The 16,001-nt window shown below is 55.0% G+C and overlaps 7 protein-coding genes across 7 annotated transcripts; 5 read left to right on the forward strand and 2 right to left on the reverse strand.

Moving 5' to 3' along the window:
* Positions 1-428: 428 nt before the first annotated feature.
* L226DRAFT_571164 (uncharacterized protein) lies at positions 429-1,468 on the forward strand (the record flags this gene model as incomplete). Its single annotated transcript, XM_067684517.1, has 4 exons — positions 429-543; positions 595-938; positions 995-1,361; positions 1,422-1,468. The coding sequence occupies 4 exons, from the start codon at positions 429-431 to the stop codon at positions 1,466-1,468; spliced, it is 873 nt and encodes a 290-aa protein (XP_067535474.1).
* Positions 1,469-2,064: 596 nt separating this feature from the next.
* L226DRAFT_535116 (uncharacterized protein) lies at positions 2,065-3,351 on the forward strand. Its single transcript, XM_067680834.1, has 8 exons — positions 2,065-2,121; positions 2,196-2,246; positions 2,306-2,450; positions 2,524-2,553; positions 2,640-2,715; positions 2,784-2,930; positions 2,989-3,039; positions 3,098-3,351. The coding sequence occupies exons 1-8, from the start codon at positions 2,085-2,087 to the stop codon at positions 3,221-3,223; spliced, it is 663 nt and encodes a 220-aa protein (XP_067535475.1). The 5' UTR covers positions 2,065-2,084; the 3' UTR covers positions 3,224-3,351.
* Positions 3,352-6,658: 3,307 nt separating this feature from the next.
* Positions 6,659-8,949, forward strand: L226DRAFT_463277 (uncharacterized protein; the record flags this gene model as incomplete). Its single annotated transcript, XM_067675778.1, has 8 exons — positions 6,659-6,977; positions 7,027-7,277; positions 7,330-7,623; positions 7,678-7,723; positions 7,775-7,911; positions 7,977-8,269; positions 8,322-8,529; positions 8,605-8,949. 8 exons carry the CDS (start codon positions 6,659-6,661, stop codon positions 8,947-8,949), a joined length of 1,893 nt encoding a protein of 630 aa, XP_067535476.1.
* A 111-nt stretch (positions 8,950-9,060) lies between these two features.
* On the reverse strand, positions 9,061-10,298 carry L226DRAFT_68290 (proline-specific peptidase). Its single transcript, XM_067687149.1, has 3 exons — positions 9,715-10,298; positions 9,486-9,652; positions 9,061-9,424 (listed from the first exon to the last, which is right to left on the reverse strand). The coding sequence occupies exons 1-3, from the start codon at positions 10,195-10,197 to the stop codon at positions 9,172-9,174; spliced, it is 903 nt and encodes a 300-aa protein (XP_067535477.1). The 5' UTR covers positions 10,198-10,298; the 3' UTR covers positions 9,061-9,171.
* An 829-nt stretch (positions 10,299-11,127) lies between these two features.
* L226DRAFT_571167 (uncharacterized protein) lies at positions 11,128-11,344 on the forward strand (the record flags this gene model as incomplete). The annotated part of the gene is made up of 2 exons (XM_067684518.1): positions 11,128-11,209; positions 11,268-11,344. 2 exons carry the CDS (start codon positions 11,128-11,130, stop codon positions 11,342-11,344), a joined length of 159 nt encoding a protein of 52 aa, XP_067535478.1.
* A 1,323-nt stretch (positions 11,345-12,667) lies between these two features.
* Positions 12,668-13,926, forward strand: L226DRAFT_571168 (uncharacterized protein; the record flags this gene model as incomplete). The annotated part of the gene is made up of 5 exons (XM_067684519.1): positions 12,668-12,773; positions 12,842-13,128; positions 13,183-13,258; positions 13,312-13,640; positions 13,696-13,926. 5 exons carry the CDS (start codon positions 12,668-12,670, stop codon positions 13,924-13,926), a joined length of 1,029 nt encoding a protein of 342 aa, XP_067535479.1.
* Positions 13,927-14,602: 676 nt separating this feature from the next.
* On the reverse strand, positions 14,603-15,881 carry L226DRAFT_486870 (alpha/beta-hydrolase). Its single transcript, XM_067677174.1, has 4 exons — positions 15,561-15,881; positions 15,314-15,500; positions 14,822-15,261; positions 14,603-14,761 (listed from the first exon to the last, which is right to left on the reverse strand). Exons 1-3 carry the CDS (start codon positions 15,755-15,757, stop codon positions 14,866-14,868), a joined length of 780 nt encoding a protein of 259 aa, XP_067535480.1. The 5' UTR covers positions 15,758-15,881; the 3' UTR covers positions 14,603-14,761; positions 14,822-14,865.
* Positions 15,882-16,001: the final 120 nt, after the last annotated feature.

Raw genomic sequence — 16,001 nt, forward strand, 5'->3', positions numbered from 1 at the left:
CGCGCAAGATTGCTTCAATTGGATTCGCTTGCAATTACGTGCATTCCGACCCGGCACTTTGCAAGCACAGGAATTAACGGAAGCGTTTGGAGATTTTGCTGATGTCTCACACCCGCCCCACTACATCAGGACTGAGCACATGGACAGGGCGGGCACCTCAGGGGCAGGGAGCGTACGCGTACATTCCCGGACCACACAGACGGCGAGCGCACTCTCTGAATAGGTGAGCATCACGGACTGTCCTGGCGGCCGTAGCTCATCTTTCCGCAGGTGGTCGCAGCGACCTGGCTTTCTTTGGCTGTGTGTCCTCGGACAAGGTACACCGGTACCGTCTGGGAATTGCTTCCGGAACGTAAATCACAGTGCTTCCACCCCCAAAGCCGTAGGCTCGCAGCAGCACTCTGCATCCAATCACTCGTCATTGCAAGATGCCTGCAAACGGAGAGTACATTGCACTTCCCGCTCGGAACTCTTCAGAGGAGCTCTTGGAGGAAACGCGCCTTGACGGCTCAAGGGCAAGGTCTACAACCCGATACGAAACCAGTATGACCGTATGCCGTTCCTGTCTTACTCATGCTGACCAGAGACTAGCAGGCACCAATGACCGCCTGATCTTCTGGGCAGCAGTTGGCGTCGCATGCTCAACTGCCTTCTCAGCGGTGCTCTTCTTCATCACCGTGTTCTTCCCGCCAAACGTAGCCGTTGCGCCGTCACGCATAACCACAGGGGTACCGCGCCGACCCAACCCCTACGTCTACTTGGACAGGATACTGGCGAACACCACCCAGAAGTTCCCTCCGATCACCAACTTCCCGCCCGTCGCGCTACAGTTCGACAATGCGGATCCAAAGCGACGGATGAGGGAAGAGGAACGAGGGAGACCGACAGAATTCGGGACTGTCTATCCCGATGACAGACATATCCTCGTCACAGACAAGGTCAGTTGGCTCTGCCGATCCTCGGCCTCGTGGTATAGGAACTGACGAGGATGCAGGTTTCGACAGTCGTCCAGTTCCGCCACATTGACTATGCGATGGAGCGCTGCGTCCTGAACATCACCATCCCTCAGCAGGACGGGCATTTCGATCCTGCCGTCACACTCACCGACCCCAGCATGGTCGACGTCTGGGTGCTCGACGCCCCGATGGAGCTTTCACGCTATATCAGCGGGACCCTGGAACGTGCGCCACAGCGGCGGGAGTTGCTGACGACGTTGACCGTTTCTCGGTCCGAGTCCAGTCACTCCAGCGAGTTCCACTGCAGTTCGGGGGAGTTTACGACGCTCGAGCTCGTATGCTCGCCATCCCATCCAAATTGCAACATCGACTTCTGGCAAGACCAGAGGGCAAAGCCTATCGGAGGTAAGCCGGACTTTGCGGGCTTCTCATAACCAATTGGCCTTGCAGCTGACGCTGGTCTAGGCCTGCATATCGTTCAGCAATCATCGCTGTCTCCCACGACGACATGAATTGTTCTGCTAGAAATGTAACGGCGTCGGGGTTGGTACCACTCCGATGATTTCCCGCGCGCGGGTGGTTCGCCGACTTGGTTTTTTGTCATTTCAATAGCGCTTATGCATCGCGATTCGCTGTACTTCAGCCATACATCGACTTGCAAGCCGCGAGTGGGAGAGAGCTTAAGCGAATGACCCCGAGAGCCCTGGACTCGATCCCCTCAAACCCCAACTGCTATAGAATGATGGATAACAGTTGCTGTAGCATGCACGTTTGCTGCAGAACACTAACCCCTCCTAGCGCTCCCACACCGACCAAATGGATCTTCTTGTGTATGATCTGTCTTTGACAGTGGCGTCGATAGACGCAGATCCATGGAGAAAGTATCACGATGTCCGTTGTGATCGAGCATCAGTGCCACTCCACGAGTTGCCATCCCCAGACCCCGGTCAAACCTGCCATGCGAAGATGTGTCCATCACATGGGCGCAATCGCTGCGAAGAGAACATCGCCATCGCGATATCCCGCTGACATATCCAGGCGTTAGCCATAAAGCCATAACTAATGGGCGCAGACGCTATTCTGTTCTCTATCAGATCCACCAGCAGCACCTCAGACTAGCCTGCAAGCATGTCTGTGACCGTTCGTGAGGTGTCTAACCCTTCGGGTACGCTCAGTTCGTCCTGCTTGAACTCACATGCTCCTGCTTATCGCGCATTTATGGGGTGCGCACATGCGCAGATGCCGAGCTGGATCTCTACGCGAAGATCCTTGCGGAGGCGTTCCACTACAGTGCGAAAACTGCGCTCATCCAAGACGGATATTCGTACTCACCGGGTTTGGTGCCTTAGGCTACTTTGGCGGGGGTCTCGGGGGGAACAAGGATCTGCAGGAGCCATTCCTCCGCGCCCACCTGACCGCAGCCCTTGCCAAGGGTGAAGGTGAGATCCATGTCGGAGAGCTGCCCGAAGTCGGCGTCGTAGGTGTGACACTCTGGTAAGCCCGAGGACCCTGGGCGGCGTTGCGCAAACGTCGCATAGATCCAACGCTGACTCCTCGGCGGTGATAGGTTCGGCCCTGGACACAAGTTCCTGGACTCGTAAGCCCGTTCGCACATCGGAGCCAACACCCGCACTGACCACGACATTGGCAATTTCTTTTGGATGCGCCCTCTCTGTATTGCAGCGATGCGCAGCGCGAGGCGGGATGGAATCAGATCATGGAGAAGCTCTCACCTGAGTGCCGCGAGTGGTGGGACATCGTTCGTGCTGTTCTCTCCCGTATCTCCCGCCACGATCCTCACGCACTCGCACGGTGCCTTGACCGCAGTTCCTCAGCCAATATGATGCCCTCGTCGAGCGATCCCAAGGCGCAGGGGTGAAACTGGGAGGATACCACTTGCAGGTAATTGGAACGTCGCCGGAACACCAGAAGAAGGGCGTCGGAAGGGCGCTCATCGACTACGTGGAGAAGAAGGTAGGGATTTTGAACGGCGCGCTGAGACTTGTGCGGGCTGACGACGATGGACGACCAGGCTCATGCTATCAAGGTCCCAACGTGCTTGGAGACTGTTGGCGAAACCAATGTCAGTCCTTGCCGCGGTAGCTCTTGGAACAGCGCGATGCTCACCTCTAATTGAACAGCTCGCGATCTACAAGAGCATGAACTTCGAGGTCGCAGGGTCAGGTCCTATCAAGGCTCCGCCACCGTACCCTGGTGACATGGAGATGTATGTCTTTGTGAAGCATACCGAGAGGGATACTTATTAGCTGAAATGTAACAACATTTGCACCTCACGATGTAACAACTTTGTTTACTTGGGTTCACTGGCGACTTCGAGTGTGTGTTTGCCCGGCGACATCGAGTCATCCTAGTGGTTAAATATTAGGAGGGCAGCGGAGGTGACGGTTCGGATGAATCATGAGCGCATGAGCGATTCGAAGTAAGCACTTACTGTGGCTCGGCCAGTTATTATGGGCGTCTACCGAATTTGGCACGGTTGACGCCAGGCTCCGCGCGTACGACTCCTCCTCCTCCTTCCGCCACTACTCACGGTCTACGCGACCCCTACACACCACACAACTTCCATTTACTTGTACTATAGTACTACCGGTCGGGCACAATGGGTGAGTGTCTGATTTTGACTCTGGAATATAGCTAACGTCTGTCCGCACCTTAGGTATCCCGAAGGTATGTCTCTTGAACATCTCACCAACTCCAGCTGACCCCGCCGCAGTTCTTCAGATACATCTCGTGAGCACTTCTCCAGCTCTTGTCGGATACAAGCTAACTTTGCCATAGCGAGCGGTACCCCTTGACATCGCAACTAATCCAGGAGAACAAGATCCCCGAGTTCGGTATGTAACCACCTTCTCGTTTGTGCCCGCAGACTTCTCAAGACTTGCACCAGATAACCTATATGTCGACTTCAATGGTATTATACATAACTGTACGTGCATTTCAGTATCAGTTCCTACTGTGGTCTGACCTGGTTCAGGCTCACATCCCAATGACGAGGACGCCCATTTCCGACTATCCGAAGAACAAATATTCACGTCTATCTTTGCGTATGTCGATCATTTGTTTGGCAAGATTAAACCCAAGAAGCTGTTCTTCATGGCTATCGATGGTGTCGCTCCGCGGGCGAAGATGAACCAACAGCGGAGTCGTCGCTTCCGAACTGCGAAGGAGGCGAAGGAGGTGCGCGAGAAGGCGGAGAGGAAAGGAGAGAAGCTGCCAGATACGAAGGCGTTCGACAGCAACTGCATTACACCAGGTACGTTCTCCGTTGCAGCTATTGTTTTGTGGGCAAGAGCGGGCAGTCCTCACGAGAGCCGTGTATGCGGATGCATCGTGCAGGCACGGAGTTCATGGCGAAGCTCTCGGAGCAGTTGCGTTACTTCGTGAACAAGAAGATATCAGAAGATGCAAACTGGCGGGACGTCTCGGTGGTGCTGTCGGGACACGACGTGCCCGGAGAAGGAGAGCACAAGATCATGGAGTATATCCGGCTGTCGAGGGCACAACCAGACTACGACCCCAACGTGCGACACTGCCTGTACGGCCTGGACGCCGATTTGATTATGCTGGGTCTGCTCAGCCACGACCCTCACTTCTGTCTGTTGCGAGAGGAGGTGAAGTTTGGCCCTGCTTCGAAGAGCAAGGGCAACAAGAGGTGTGTCATATAGCCCAGTCAACAGCTACCGGTCCGTTTGCTGACAATCATGTATACAGTCTGGACGCTATCAACTTCTACCTGCTTCACCTAACACTTATGCGAGAGTATCTGGACCTTGAGTTCCATGATATTGAGCCGGTGCTGCCATTCGAGTACAGTCTCGAACACATCATCGACGACTTCATCTTGCTAGCCGTCTTCGTCGGCAATGACTTCTTGCCGAATCTGCCTGACCTGCACATCCATGAGAACGGCTTGGAGAAGTTGTTCGATGTTTACAAGAAGGCATTGCCTTCATTAGGTTCGTGCTACACTCGGCGGAGACGCTTTTGAATCTAACGTATGCATATAGACGGCTATTTGAACGAGAACGGTACCATCAACACGAAACGTCTACAGGTCATCCTGGACGAGATGGCGGATTGGGAGAGAGAGGTCTTCGAGAAGGAGTACGCGGATCTCAACTGGTATAAGGGGAAGCAGGCAAAGCACGTGAAGGAGATGGAGATGGGAAGGAAGAGGTCCAAGTTGGGTGCGTATAATTTGCGCCTGTTGACACACCAGCATGCTGACCCAACGTGAACAGTCTTGACATCGTCGCAACGGCATATATTCGATCAGGTCAAGGCGTTCGTGCTCGAGCGGAGGAAGTTGTCGCCCTCGCAGCACGCCGGGCAGCCCCCTCTTACCATGGTGAACGACTTCCCAGCGGGGGACAGGCAGTTCATCACTCGTCTGGCGGAGGACTTGCGTCTCTCTGTTGCATGGGATGAGTATGATGACGAAGACAGGAACTTGGTGACATGGCGCTTCCCCGGAGAGTTAGATGAGCCTTTGCCAGAGAACGGCAAGACAGGAGAGGACGAAGCAGAAGGAGAAGACGAAGAGTGGGAGGACGAGGATGACGAGGAGTCGCGGGCTGCCGTTGATCGGGTACTGAACAAGTATGAGAAGGCGAAGGTCATGGAGGACGACAAGGACGGGGACTTTGACTCGCGATATGAACTGTCAGTGAAGGAGAAGATGGACGAGTGGAAGAGGGGATACTATAAGGTGCGTCGAGTCGCAGAGCCACCAGTGTTTCTGTATCGAGGGCTGATCCCTTCTATAGGGGAAGTTGGAATTTTCGTACGACGACCCGAAGGCGTTGGGCGACCTCGTCTACCGATATGTCGAGGGTCTTCAGTGGGTCATGCACTACTACTACAGCGGTGTCGCGTCTTGGAGTTGGTTCTACAACTACCACTACGCTCCGCGCATCTCAGGTACGCATATTAACATACGGAGGAATTGCTTGTGTACTGAGTGTCGACACCTCGCGCAGATCTTAAGGGCGTCGACAAAATGTCCTTCAAATTCGACCTCGGGCGTCCGTTCCGGCCCTTCGAGCAACTGATGGGTGTCTTGCCCGAGGCTAGCAAGGCGCTTATACCGGCTCCTTACAGGGTGCGGCGCTTGTTTGTTCTCTGCCCGAGGGCGTACTAACGGCACGCATTCTCCAGGACCTCATGTCTGACCCGAACTCGCCCATATTGGATTTCTACCCTACCGAGTTCGAGCAGGACCTCAACGGAAAGAAGCAAGACTGGGAGGCTATCGTCAAGATTCCGTTCATCGACGAGAAGCGGCTGCTCAAGGCTATGGCTCGTACGTTACTACTATGTTGTCGGTCTCATCATCCTCTAACCTTCACTTGATAGCCAAGGAACCTCTGTTGACCGAGAATGAGAAGTGGCGCAACTCCTTTGGGACTAGCACCAAGTTCACGTACAACCCTGGTGAACCGACGGAATATCCTTCATCTCTTCCCGGCTTCTTCCCGACCCTGCATCGATGCTACTGCACCATGGAGCCTTTCGATCTCCCTACTCTCGACGGACTTCATCTAATTGAGGGCCTGTGCGATGGCGTCCGCATTGGTGCGGACGCGCTGGCAGGCTTCCCGTCCCTGCAGACCTTGCCGCATACCGCTTCCCTCGGACACCACGGCGTCAACGTGCATGGCTCTGAGAGCAGGAACAAGTCCATGGTCGTCCACATCGAGAACCCTCACGAGCACAGGAAGGTTGAGGCCATCGCACAAGAGATGATTGGCCAGCGGACGTTCGTCGGGTGGCCGTTCCTGCAGGAGGGCCTCGTCACCTCTGTGTCCGATTCGCTCTTCAAGTACGAGAAGATCACCGTCGCTCCCGGGTCGCCCGAGAAGGTCGTCTCAAATCCTCACACGCCGCAGGGCCTTGGCTTGTGGAAGATGAAGGCAGAGAAGATCGAGCAATACTACTCGAAGCGCTGCGGTGTTATCACGGGCAACGTCGATGTGCTTCTCCACGTTCGCCCTCTCAAAGGTTTGTCTCGTAATTGACGTTCGCGCGTTCTCGCTAACGTAGGCTGCAGGTCTCAAGCGCTTGGATACTGGCGCATTCGTCAAGGACTACGAAGGACCCGAAAAGGAGGTTGAGCAGGCTGTCCAGATGGCCGTCTCCGAGGTCAGCTCGGAGGATCCACGGTTTGTTGAGAAAGAGGCCCCACCGCTGTCTGAAGAGTTCCCCGACGGTAGCAAAGTGTTCTTCCTCGGCGAGCACGCATACGGTGTCGCTGCTCAAGTGTCTGCGACGGCGGAGGACACGCTCTCCGTTATCCTTGCTGTAAGGTATTCCAAATTTCACCTTGTCGTTTTATCTCACATGCCATGTTTAGTTCTTCCCCACGGAGAAGACGGAGAACGACAAGTTCAAGTCTGTTGTCGCCAACCGCATGCAGAACAAGTACTTCCCCTCGTTCAAGGTCGGGGAGATGCTCGGCATGTCTGGGAGGGCGCTATCGAAGATCACGTCGAGCTTCATGGTTCTGACGTCGGACGGCAGCAAGAGCAACCTTGGACTGAGTCTGAAGTTCGAAGCCAAGGGCCTGAAGGTCATCGAGTACTCGCGCAAGGACAGCCGATTCTGGGAGTTCAGCAATAAGGCGATCCAACTCATCCATGAGTACAAGGTTCGTCTGTGCTTTCTCGCGAACTGGCAGGACTCACACTGACTTCTACTTCAGTCTACGTACCCTGAGGTGTTCCGTGTTCTTGACCGCGGTGGTGATGGTATGTTGGTTTTACATATTCTTCAAGGCTGTGGGATTGACTTCGACATAGCGATGGCCAGGTCTACCGATGTCTTCCCTGATGAGTCAAACCCCGATGCCAAGGTCAAGGAGGTCAAGACTTGGCTTAACTCCAAGGGTGTCCGAGACTTCGAGCCTGTGTCGCTCTTCTGTGACCAGTTGGCCAAGGTTAGGAGGAAACATTACTGCCATTCTTGACTCGGCCGCCGCTCACATGGGAATTCTTCATACAGGAAACAGTGAAACAGATCGAGGCGTTGGCAGATGATCTTACGGCAAACAAGCAACCTGGAGGTTTCAAGAAGGCCATTGTGAAGGGCATTCCCAGGCAAGCAGTCCTGAAGCCGTCGCACGCGGTGTACCGCCTTCAGAATCAGCACTTCGCACTCGGAGATAGGGTCACGATGGTGCAGGACTCGGGAAGTGTTCCCCTTTCGTTCAAGGGCGTCGTTATCGGCATGGATGCTAAGTCGATGGACGTTGTGTGGGATGCACCGTTCATGGCAGGGACCACTCTAGGGGACCGGTATGATGAACCATCATCCCTCTTTTGTCCTGATTCTGATTCCCAACCTCAGGTGTTCGCAGTACCGCGGATCCACTGTTGAATTCTGGTCGTGCCTGAACCTCACGAACCCTCAATTCCTCGCATCCACCAACCCCAAGGCGCCCACCCATCAACAACCAAAGGCTCCGTTCAGGCCTCGGTTTGGACCTCATCCATCAGTACATCCGGATCCTGGATCGCAGCCCGCAGCAGGCTTCCGTCCAGCTGCTAACACGTACGTTCCTCGTCGTCCATGCTATCTCCCCATGTCACCTGACGAGCTTTCAATTTGCAGACACAATGGCGCTCATCAGAATGGGTATAGCCGCGGCGGTTTTGTTCACATCATGACCAACCCCAACCGTGGACGTGGAGGCCCTGTAGGCGCAGTTCGTGGTGGGATGCCTGCTAGCAAATCCGCACCTGCGGTAAGCGAGAACGGCTCAGCCAACGGGCATGCCAAGGCTGCTTCGCCCACGAACGGCTCGAACGCCTCACCGGCACGAGGCCGCGGTGGTCGGGGTTTTGAGCCTAGGGGTGGGCCTCCTCGAGGCGGTTTTGCGCCGCGCGGCGGACGAGGGTTCATGGACCGAGGATCGCCGAGAGGCTTCCCTAGGGGCCGTGGGCGCGGTCATTTCGCTACTCCGTCGGCGTCATGAAGGAGGGTATGGACGTTCTGAAATTGCAATTTGTGTAGCATAGTCTGGTCCTACTGGTTTGTCTTATCTGTCCGTCTGTTCGTCGCTATCGCATCTCCCTTTCGTGTTGTAACGTACATCGTTGTACCTACACTACTGGACGTTGTGGTATGTCTGAATCGCATGTTAGACGAGGAACGCTGCGTCTGTTCCACGAGCCAAGTGATACATCCCACCAAATCCCTACAATGCGAGGAAGTCGCCAACCAGCTGTACATACTTCTCTCTTTCTTCGTACTGCGGCATGTGACTGGACTCGGCGAATGTATACCATTTCACCTTCTGCAGCTCATGGAAGTAGGGCTGCACGACGCTGTCCTGCGCCTCATCGTACTTACTGTTCAGCAGAAGAGTGGGCACGATGATCTTGTGAAGCTCGCCGATGATCGACCACTCCTTCAGAGACCCAGTGATATGGAACTCCGAAGGACCGTTCCTAGTAAGTCCAAGTTAGTTCGTTAGCATCAGGCAGACCAGAGTGAGCCAGAAAGTCATACATTGTGAGATAAACGGTGGGATCCTTCTGCAGCCAGCCGAAGACATCTTGGATGTCTTGGGGCATGGGGTTGAGTCTGCACAAGTGGCGAGCATAGAACTGCATGACCGCGCCATGGTACTCCTCGGACTGTGTCGTGCCGGCCGCTTCGTGCGAGTCCAAGGTGTTCTGCAAAATAGGCTTAGTCGACCGAGTCTTGACAAGTGCTAGCCGAAAGTACGAGTACATACCTGAACATCTGGGGGCAACTGTGAACGGAGCTTGTTCGCCGCCTCGACCCAGAGCTTCATGCTCGCGGGCGAGTCCGAGATGATGAGGTGCTTCAGCCCCTTCGGTTGCTGTGTTGCGAACCGCGCCGACAGCATACCACCCCATGAGTGCCCGAGCAGGTCGAAGTCGTCCTGGATGCCGAGGTGCTCGAGGAGGTGGGTGAGCTGCTTGATGAAGAGGGCCTCCGTCCAGAAAGAGGTGTCGCCCATCTTCTCTGGCAGATGGGTTGAGTTCCCGTTCCCGAGCTGGTCGTAGACAACGACGGGGACGCCATGTGTGCCGACGAGGTCCGCGAGCGCGAGCATGTAGTTGTGGACGACACCAGGACCGCCGTGCAGCGTTACAAGCGGGCGGCGGGACTTGAGGTCACCGAAGACCTTGTACCATGTCTTGACGGGAGCATCGATACCGTCGACAGTGAATTCAACTGTGCCTTCCGACATGGGAGTTTCGTGGGGATAGCGTGAGGCGGTCGGTATGCTGGGTGGGACGATTCTTGGAGGGGGGCAGACCAACTGTACCTCGTGCGAGGTACTGTCCGGAGGACGTATCTGGCCGGAAGGCAGTCGTTAGAATTGGCTGAACGGAGAGAGACGCCATTGACAGTGCGCGATCTTCGATCTCGCGGCATCATGATGTGCATCTTCGGATCGAGTCCATCATCTCCTTACCGCAGTGATTTGCAGCACCCTCCATGTTGGAGCACATGGGCGTAGACTCCGATTACGTAGAGCACGTTAGGCAGTACTCACTGTGATTGCGGGGTTACGGCGATGTTGTCATTGCTCTTGTCCAAGGCATCCGTCCGCCGTCTCGATAGGAGGATAGGGATAGCGGCGAGAAAACCAGAAGACCAGTGAGGAGGGGTATGTCTTGAGGTGGCATATCCCGCGGGGGCAAGCATATGCGGTGAGAGGCGGGCGGATTGTGCAAACTGCGGCCTGCACCCATGATACACCCGTCTCCGTTCAGGGTCTTGGGCAAATGGAGTAAGAGTGCTACACTCACCTCGACTGCGAGATTCCAGCCTAGTAGGGCGCATGATCGCATCTTGACGAGCGGCGCGCCATGGAAGCCCTCCTGACGAGGGAGAACTCCGTAACCCTTCGTCGCCACCCTGCCCAGAAGACAACTGTGAAGCCAATCGGGAACGCTGTATACATTGCAAATATCCCACTGCAGGGATATCGCACACCGTGGCTATAGGCGTCGCCGTGTGTGCGCGGATTTTCGAATGACCGGCATCGGGCGGGTCAGTCCTGGATTGCATACAGGAACTCTGTAGAGTACAAATAGCTCAACGTTTCAGAGGGAACCTCATCGGTCCAGCCGACATATTCACTTCAAGCTCGAACTCGCACCTCTTTGCAAACATGCAGATCTTCTACAAGTTCTTCTTCCTTGCCTCCTTCCTGGCATTCGTCACCGCCGCGCCTGCCGTGAGCCTCGAGGACGGTACGTCGCTGACGCGTCTAGCATCGGGTCCGCTTGTTTACGCTTTGTATGGTCGCAGCTGTCACCCCGTCGCCCGCCGGTTGCACTTCGCGTCGCGACAGCGACACCGTGTTCAACCCTGACGAGTGCTTCTAGAGCATCGGTTCGGAGGTCAGTACTACGTGCCATAGACAGTCTTAGGAGAATTCTTGACTTACTGAAGTGCCAGAGTGCACTTCATCTCCCGTCCAAAGCCCATAGTGGACTGTATTGCAGCTTGTGTTGTAGAGATTGCTGAATCGTATCCTCCGAGTCGGAGTTATCTGTGATCAATATTTTTTCGCACTTCGGACAGCGTCAGGCATAAACGCACGAATGAATGATGCCAACGACCCACCATGCATCGCAGAAACTTTGTTGACATACGTGCATCCAGTCTGATAGTTCAAGCTACAAGGACCACTTACTAGTGACTATCACCGGGATCCGGATAGTACGCCGAATGGCGTGGGCTCACCCGATCACACTGGCATGATCGTAGATTGGGTTATCTCAGGCCGCCGGCATGCTTCTGGTTTTTGTGGCGTAAAAGATGCCGCTAGCAGTAGTATGTACAAGCTGAGCAGGATCAGGTAGACGATGATGGTCGTGGCCGAGGCTGAGACGCGACTATTTCTAAGCGCCCGCTCCTTCTCCGCAACCTCACGCCCGTCTCCTCGGAGCGCAAGCGTTCTGATCGGTGTGCTTGCCCCCGAAGCGACTAGACTCCAGAGCTGTATCGCCAGTTGAACTGAGCCCTCACCTCAAAGATGTAGACCGTCCCAGGTTCATTGTCTAGATGGGTTGACACTCCGATCGCCCCGGCCTACCTTACCTCGGCGATGTACTTACCAACCGCCCGCCCAGCTGATGTGCTCGATCAGCATTGATACCGACGCTCCATGGGATGCCTGAACATATGTACGTTGTCCCTGGGATCATCCTAGTATCATCCATCGCTGATCCTTTCTCGATATGCTGCAGGACCTCTCACGGTTCGCTGGCCAGTCCTGACGGTTTCCGTCCATTGTTCCCGCACTCAGAGGTAACCCTACTGGCTAATATCGACGTTTGACAGGTCGGAATCAATCGGGCCAGGGGACTCCCATGTTCCACCGCCCAAACAGCGCATATTGACTAGCCGAGTTGGTAGTCGGTCACACTCTCCGTGTCGGCGGTCGGCTGATGTGGCCCGCCGCCCGGGAGCGGTTCGCGTCGGAAAGGGGGTAAACGTTGGCCTGCATGCAGCATGCGGATGACAGCTGCAGAGATCAGCCCTGAGGCAGTGAGGCTGTCCTCTGATCTACCCGGGCCCCACCTACGCTTATATGTATTCGGTGTCGACGCAGTAGAGCGCTGTTCGACCCCGTTTCAGTCGACACATCCTTCTTGGCCGTTTCTTTAGTACAGGCTTCTCCCTTCCCCAAGTCCACCGCCATCATGTCCGACTCCCAGACGTCTTTTCCACCTCCGGGCGAGACATCTGCCGACCTCTGGCTTGAGAGCTCCAACTTGGTTGGTGCCGTCCTCGGTGGTGTTGCCTATGGTATGTGGTCTCTTGCTCTTCCCTGATGATACTCGGAAGCGGTTGCACTGACTTTCTTTCTTCGATAGGTGTTCACATCGCGGTGGTCGCGGAGTGCCTGTGGCATATCTTCCCTCGCAGCTTCCACCGGACGTCGAAGAACAGCTGGTTCCTTGTCGCTTTCGTTCTTGCCATGTTTGTTACCGGCACGGTCAACTTCGCATGCAACACGCGCATGACGCAACTTATGTTCGTGAACAACCGCGGATTTGATGGAGGCCCGATGGCATGGTTCTTCGCCAACTACGCCATGGACACCAACACCGCGGGGAATGCGGGGTACGTCATTGGCAACTTCTTGGCTGATGCTCTTCTGGTGAGTGATCCTTCTTGAGGAAGAAGGATCGACTGATACTTACCACGCGGGCAGCTCTGGCGTACATATGTGGTGTGGAACACCATCTGGGTCATCATCTTCCCAGGCCTCGTCTTCCTCGGATCGACCGGTGCGTCCACATACTTCTACGTTATGCTGCGTCGTACTAATCTCGTATTGCAGCCATGTCCTTCCTGACGCTCTACCAAGCCTCGCGCCCGGACGCCTCGCTTTGGACCCACACCACCGTCCAGTTCTCCCTGCCCTACTTCTCCATCTCCATCTCGCTCAACATCCTGCTCACGTTGCTCCTCGTCGGCCGGCTGTACTATATGAGCGCGCGTGCGAAGCGTGCCATCGGTCGCGAGCACGCTGCGACCTACAGCTCGATCGCCTCCATGCTCATTGAGTCTGCAGTACCCTACGCCATCGCTGGTCTCATCTTCATCATCACGTATGCGCGCAACTCAAACGTGCAGAACCTCGCCCTCCCTGTTCTCGGCCAGATCATGGTATGTTTATCTTCTCTCTCTGATTAGATCCCTGCTGATGGTTGCACCTCTGTAGTGTATCTCGCCTGAGATCATCATCCTACGTGTGGCGATGGGTCGTGCCGTCACGGCGAAGACGTACCAGAACACTCCGGCACACACTTCCGAGATGAGCATGAAGTTCCGCTCGCGCCCTACCCAGCAGGATACTTTCCAGCTGTCGACGACGCGCGGCGCGGATGGCACCCTCAACAACGGCTCGATGCAGTTCTCGTCTAAGTACGACCTCGCGCATGAAGACGTCTAAGCGGCCGCAAGACGGAGATGATGCGTTTCCCCACCTGCCATGACTCGCCATGAGCTCTTGTATTTCTCGCATCTTACTGCCTGTTGTTATAACTAGCTTCCTTGGACTGGGCTTCCCGATATCTAAGTAGGTAATTAGTACCTATACTGACGAGTATCTAGTAGTAGATTACTACCTCGGTAGGCCACCCTGAGCACGGCTATTCTGTCCTTACCGTTGCGGTAACTTATTGAATTTTCCTTCGCCATTGTAAATTGTCTCTTCGCGTGCGTGCTCGGCAACACTGGGAAGAGTGAGGGATGGGTATCCCATTCTCGTGCTGGAACTGAGCGTAGGAGGTTTCCGAGGCAACCTCCTCATCACAATGGACGTACAGTACTCGTGCACTACGAAGTACATAGACGGCATGTTCGAGTTGTGGCATGTTCGTAGATCATATCACAACCTTTGCACCCGGTATAGTGTATCGACACTCTACAGTCCGGTACCAGTCGCGTCCACACAGTGGTATGCAGGATGCCGACTTCAGTCTGATTGCATTCCGGCTGAGATTGAAGGGCACAATGGTCACGGTCAGGTGTGGCTTGCCCCACTTGTCTGCAGCCGATGAAGAGGAACCTCTTCTGCATCAGCTGAGAATCCTAAGACCGTGCAGAACTCCAAGAACCTACGATTCAGGGAGGGAGTGCTATATGCAGAGGCCGAGACCACGCTAGATGTGCTGAGACGACAGTGGTAATGGATGTGCACTAGGATTACACTGTATCCCGGCGAATCCGGCAAAGGGTGAAATCGTCAAACCAGCCTCGAGCATCGTCAGGTACGTGCGTGCGCTCTACAGAAAGTGGCTGTCAATTTGGTTGTGTATGACGAAAACGTATGTGAGGAAGCTCACTCGACGCAGCGCCGCATGAGTCACGGCTCGTCCATATTGCAAAATTAAGGGAGCCAACTTCGTACTATATCGAGGAGACGACCGACGGCGTCCTCCTCTCGCCAGAAGTGTGAAGCGCCTTCGACCTTCATGACTTCTAGCTTTCCGGGTGACTGGACAGCTTGCTCGCTCGAGGATAGTGCCTCCCTGTCCTTCTGGAGATTCGTTACCCATGCGTCATAGGCGTCGACCGAGGTGAAGTTGTCATCGTCGCCGTGAATAATGAGTACGTTCGACCGAGAGTCGTGCAGCAGCGATTTCAGCGCATTGGTGTAGTGTGAGCCATGGAAAGCGGTGAGCCAGTGTCGAGGGCCGATAGGGTACGACAGAAGGATGTGCGAAGTCTGGATATTGTCCAGGACAGGATGGAGAGAAGCTATGAGCGATCCATGGGAATACCCCTATAGAGAACGTTGAGTGAGGAGGCGTCTTACAGACAAATCGTTCCCTTACAGCAAGAACCAGGGAGTTGAGGTCAGGCATCTCGGATCGTGCCCATTGCACGAGCTCCTTCAGGTCTTCGGCCTCGCGGCTACCCGTGAACGAGGCCCAACCGGTGGACTTACCCACGCCTCGGGAATTGTAGCGCAATACGTCATATCCACGCTCGAGGAGGGGTTCTGTGAGTAGCTGCAATACCCTCGAGGTGGTCGTTACAGTATGAGTTCATGACCGATTCATCGAATCCTAAGGCACTCACGGGTCGTTCATGCGGCCACCGAGCCATGACCATGGATGCAAGCATATCGCGAGCTTCTGCACTTGTCCATCTACAGTTTCTGGTGTTGCGGGTAGCTCTGATGAACTCCGAATGAGGGTGTACTCAAGCGTAGTTCCGGAGGGCAACCGAACAGTGTCCCGATGAGAGGCTCGTACTAGGGTTCTCGGTATAGACATCTTGACGAGATATTCAGGTGGAGTTTCGGTGATGAATACAATGGAGTACGACCAATATTCTGGGACTACGAATCAAGTCAGGGTAAATTGAATCGGTACAACTGATAGTGGCCCGAGGCTGTCGTGGTTGAGTTGAAGGAGTCGAGACGCCCGTACGTGGTCGAGATTAGATTCGGCGGCAATCTAGACACCAATAATCTCGATTGCTCTGCTTCTCCAGACCGCTCATCCTGCCACTCGCCAT

The sequence above is a fragment of the Lentinus tigrinus genome (assembly GCF_003813185.1).
Source record: "Lentinus tigrinus ALCF2SS1-7 unplaced genomic scaffold L226scaffold_12, whole genome shotgun sequence".
Classification (NCBI taxonomy): domain Eukaryota; kingdom Fungi; phylum Basidiomycota; class Agaricomycetes; order Polyporales; family Polyporaceae; genus Lentinus; species Lentinus tigrinus.

What these genes read in the sequence shown, in the direction of transcription:
- L226DRAFT_535116 (XM_067680834.1), top strand. Translation starts at nt 2,085, where the DNA reads ATGTCTGTGACCGTTCGTGAGGTGTCTAACCCTTCGG. An exon ending in TGAGGTGTCTAACCCTTCGG is followed by an intron (nt 2,122 to 2,195) that starts GTACGCTCAGTT and finishes GCACATGCGCAG; the next exon opens with ATGCCGAGCTGGATCTCTAC. An exon ending in AGACTGTTGGCGAAACCAAT is followed by an intron (nt 3,040 to 3,097) that starts GTCAGTCCTTGC and finishes CTAATTGAACAG; the next exon opens with CTCGCGATCTACAAGAGCAT.
- L226DRAFT_68290 (XM_067687149.1), bottom strand. Translation starts at nt 10,197, where the DNA reads ATGTCGGAAGGCACAGTTGAATTCACTGTCGACGGTATCGATGCTCCC. An exon ending in AGTTGCCCCCAGATGTTCAG is followed by an intron (nt 9,653 to 9,714) that starts GTATGTACTCGT and finishes CCTATTTTGCAG; the next exon opens with AACACCTTGGACTCGCACGA. An exon ending in CCCACCGTTTATCTCACAAT is followed by an intron (nt 9,425 to 9,485) that starts GTATGACTTTCT and finishes TGGACTTACTAG; the next exon opens with GAACGGTCCTTCGGAGTTCC.
- L226DRAFT_486870 (XM_067677174.1), bottom strand. Translation starts at nt 15,757, where the DNA reads ATGTCTATACCGAGAACCCTAGTACGAGCCTCTCATCGGGACACTGTT. An exon ending in GGTGGCCGCATGAACGACCC is followed by an intron (nt 15,501 to 15,560) that starts GTGAGTGCCTTA and finishes GACCACCTCGAG; the next exon opens with GGTATTGCAGCTACTCACAG. An exon ending in TCAACTCCCTGGTTCTTGCT is followed by an intron (nt 15,262 to 15,313) that starts GTAAGGGAACGA and finishes CGTTCTCTATAG; the next exon opens with GGGTATTCCCATGGATCGCT.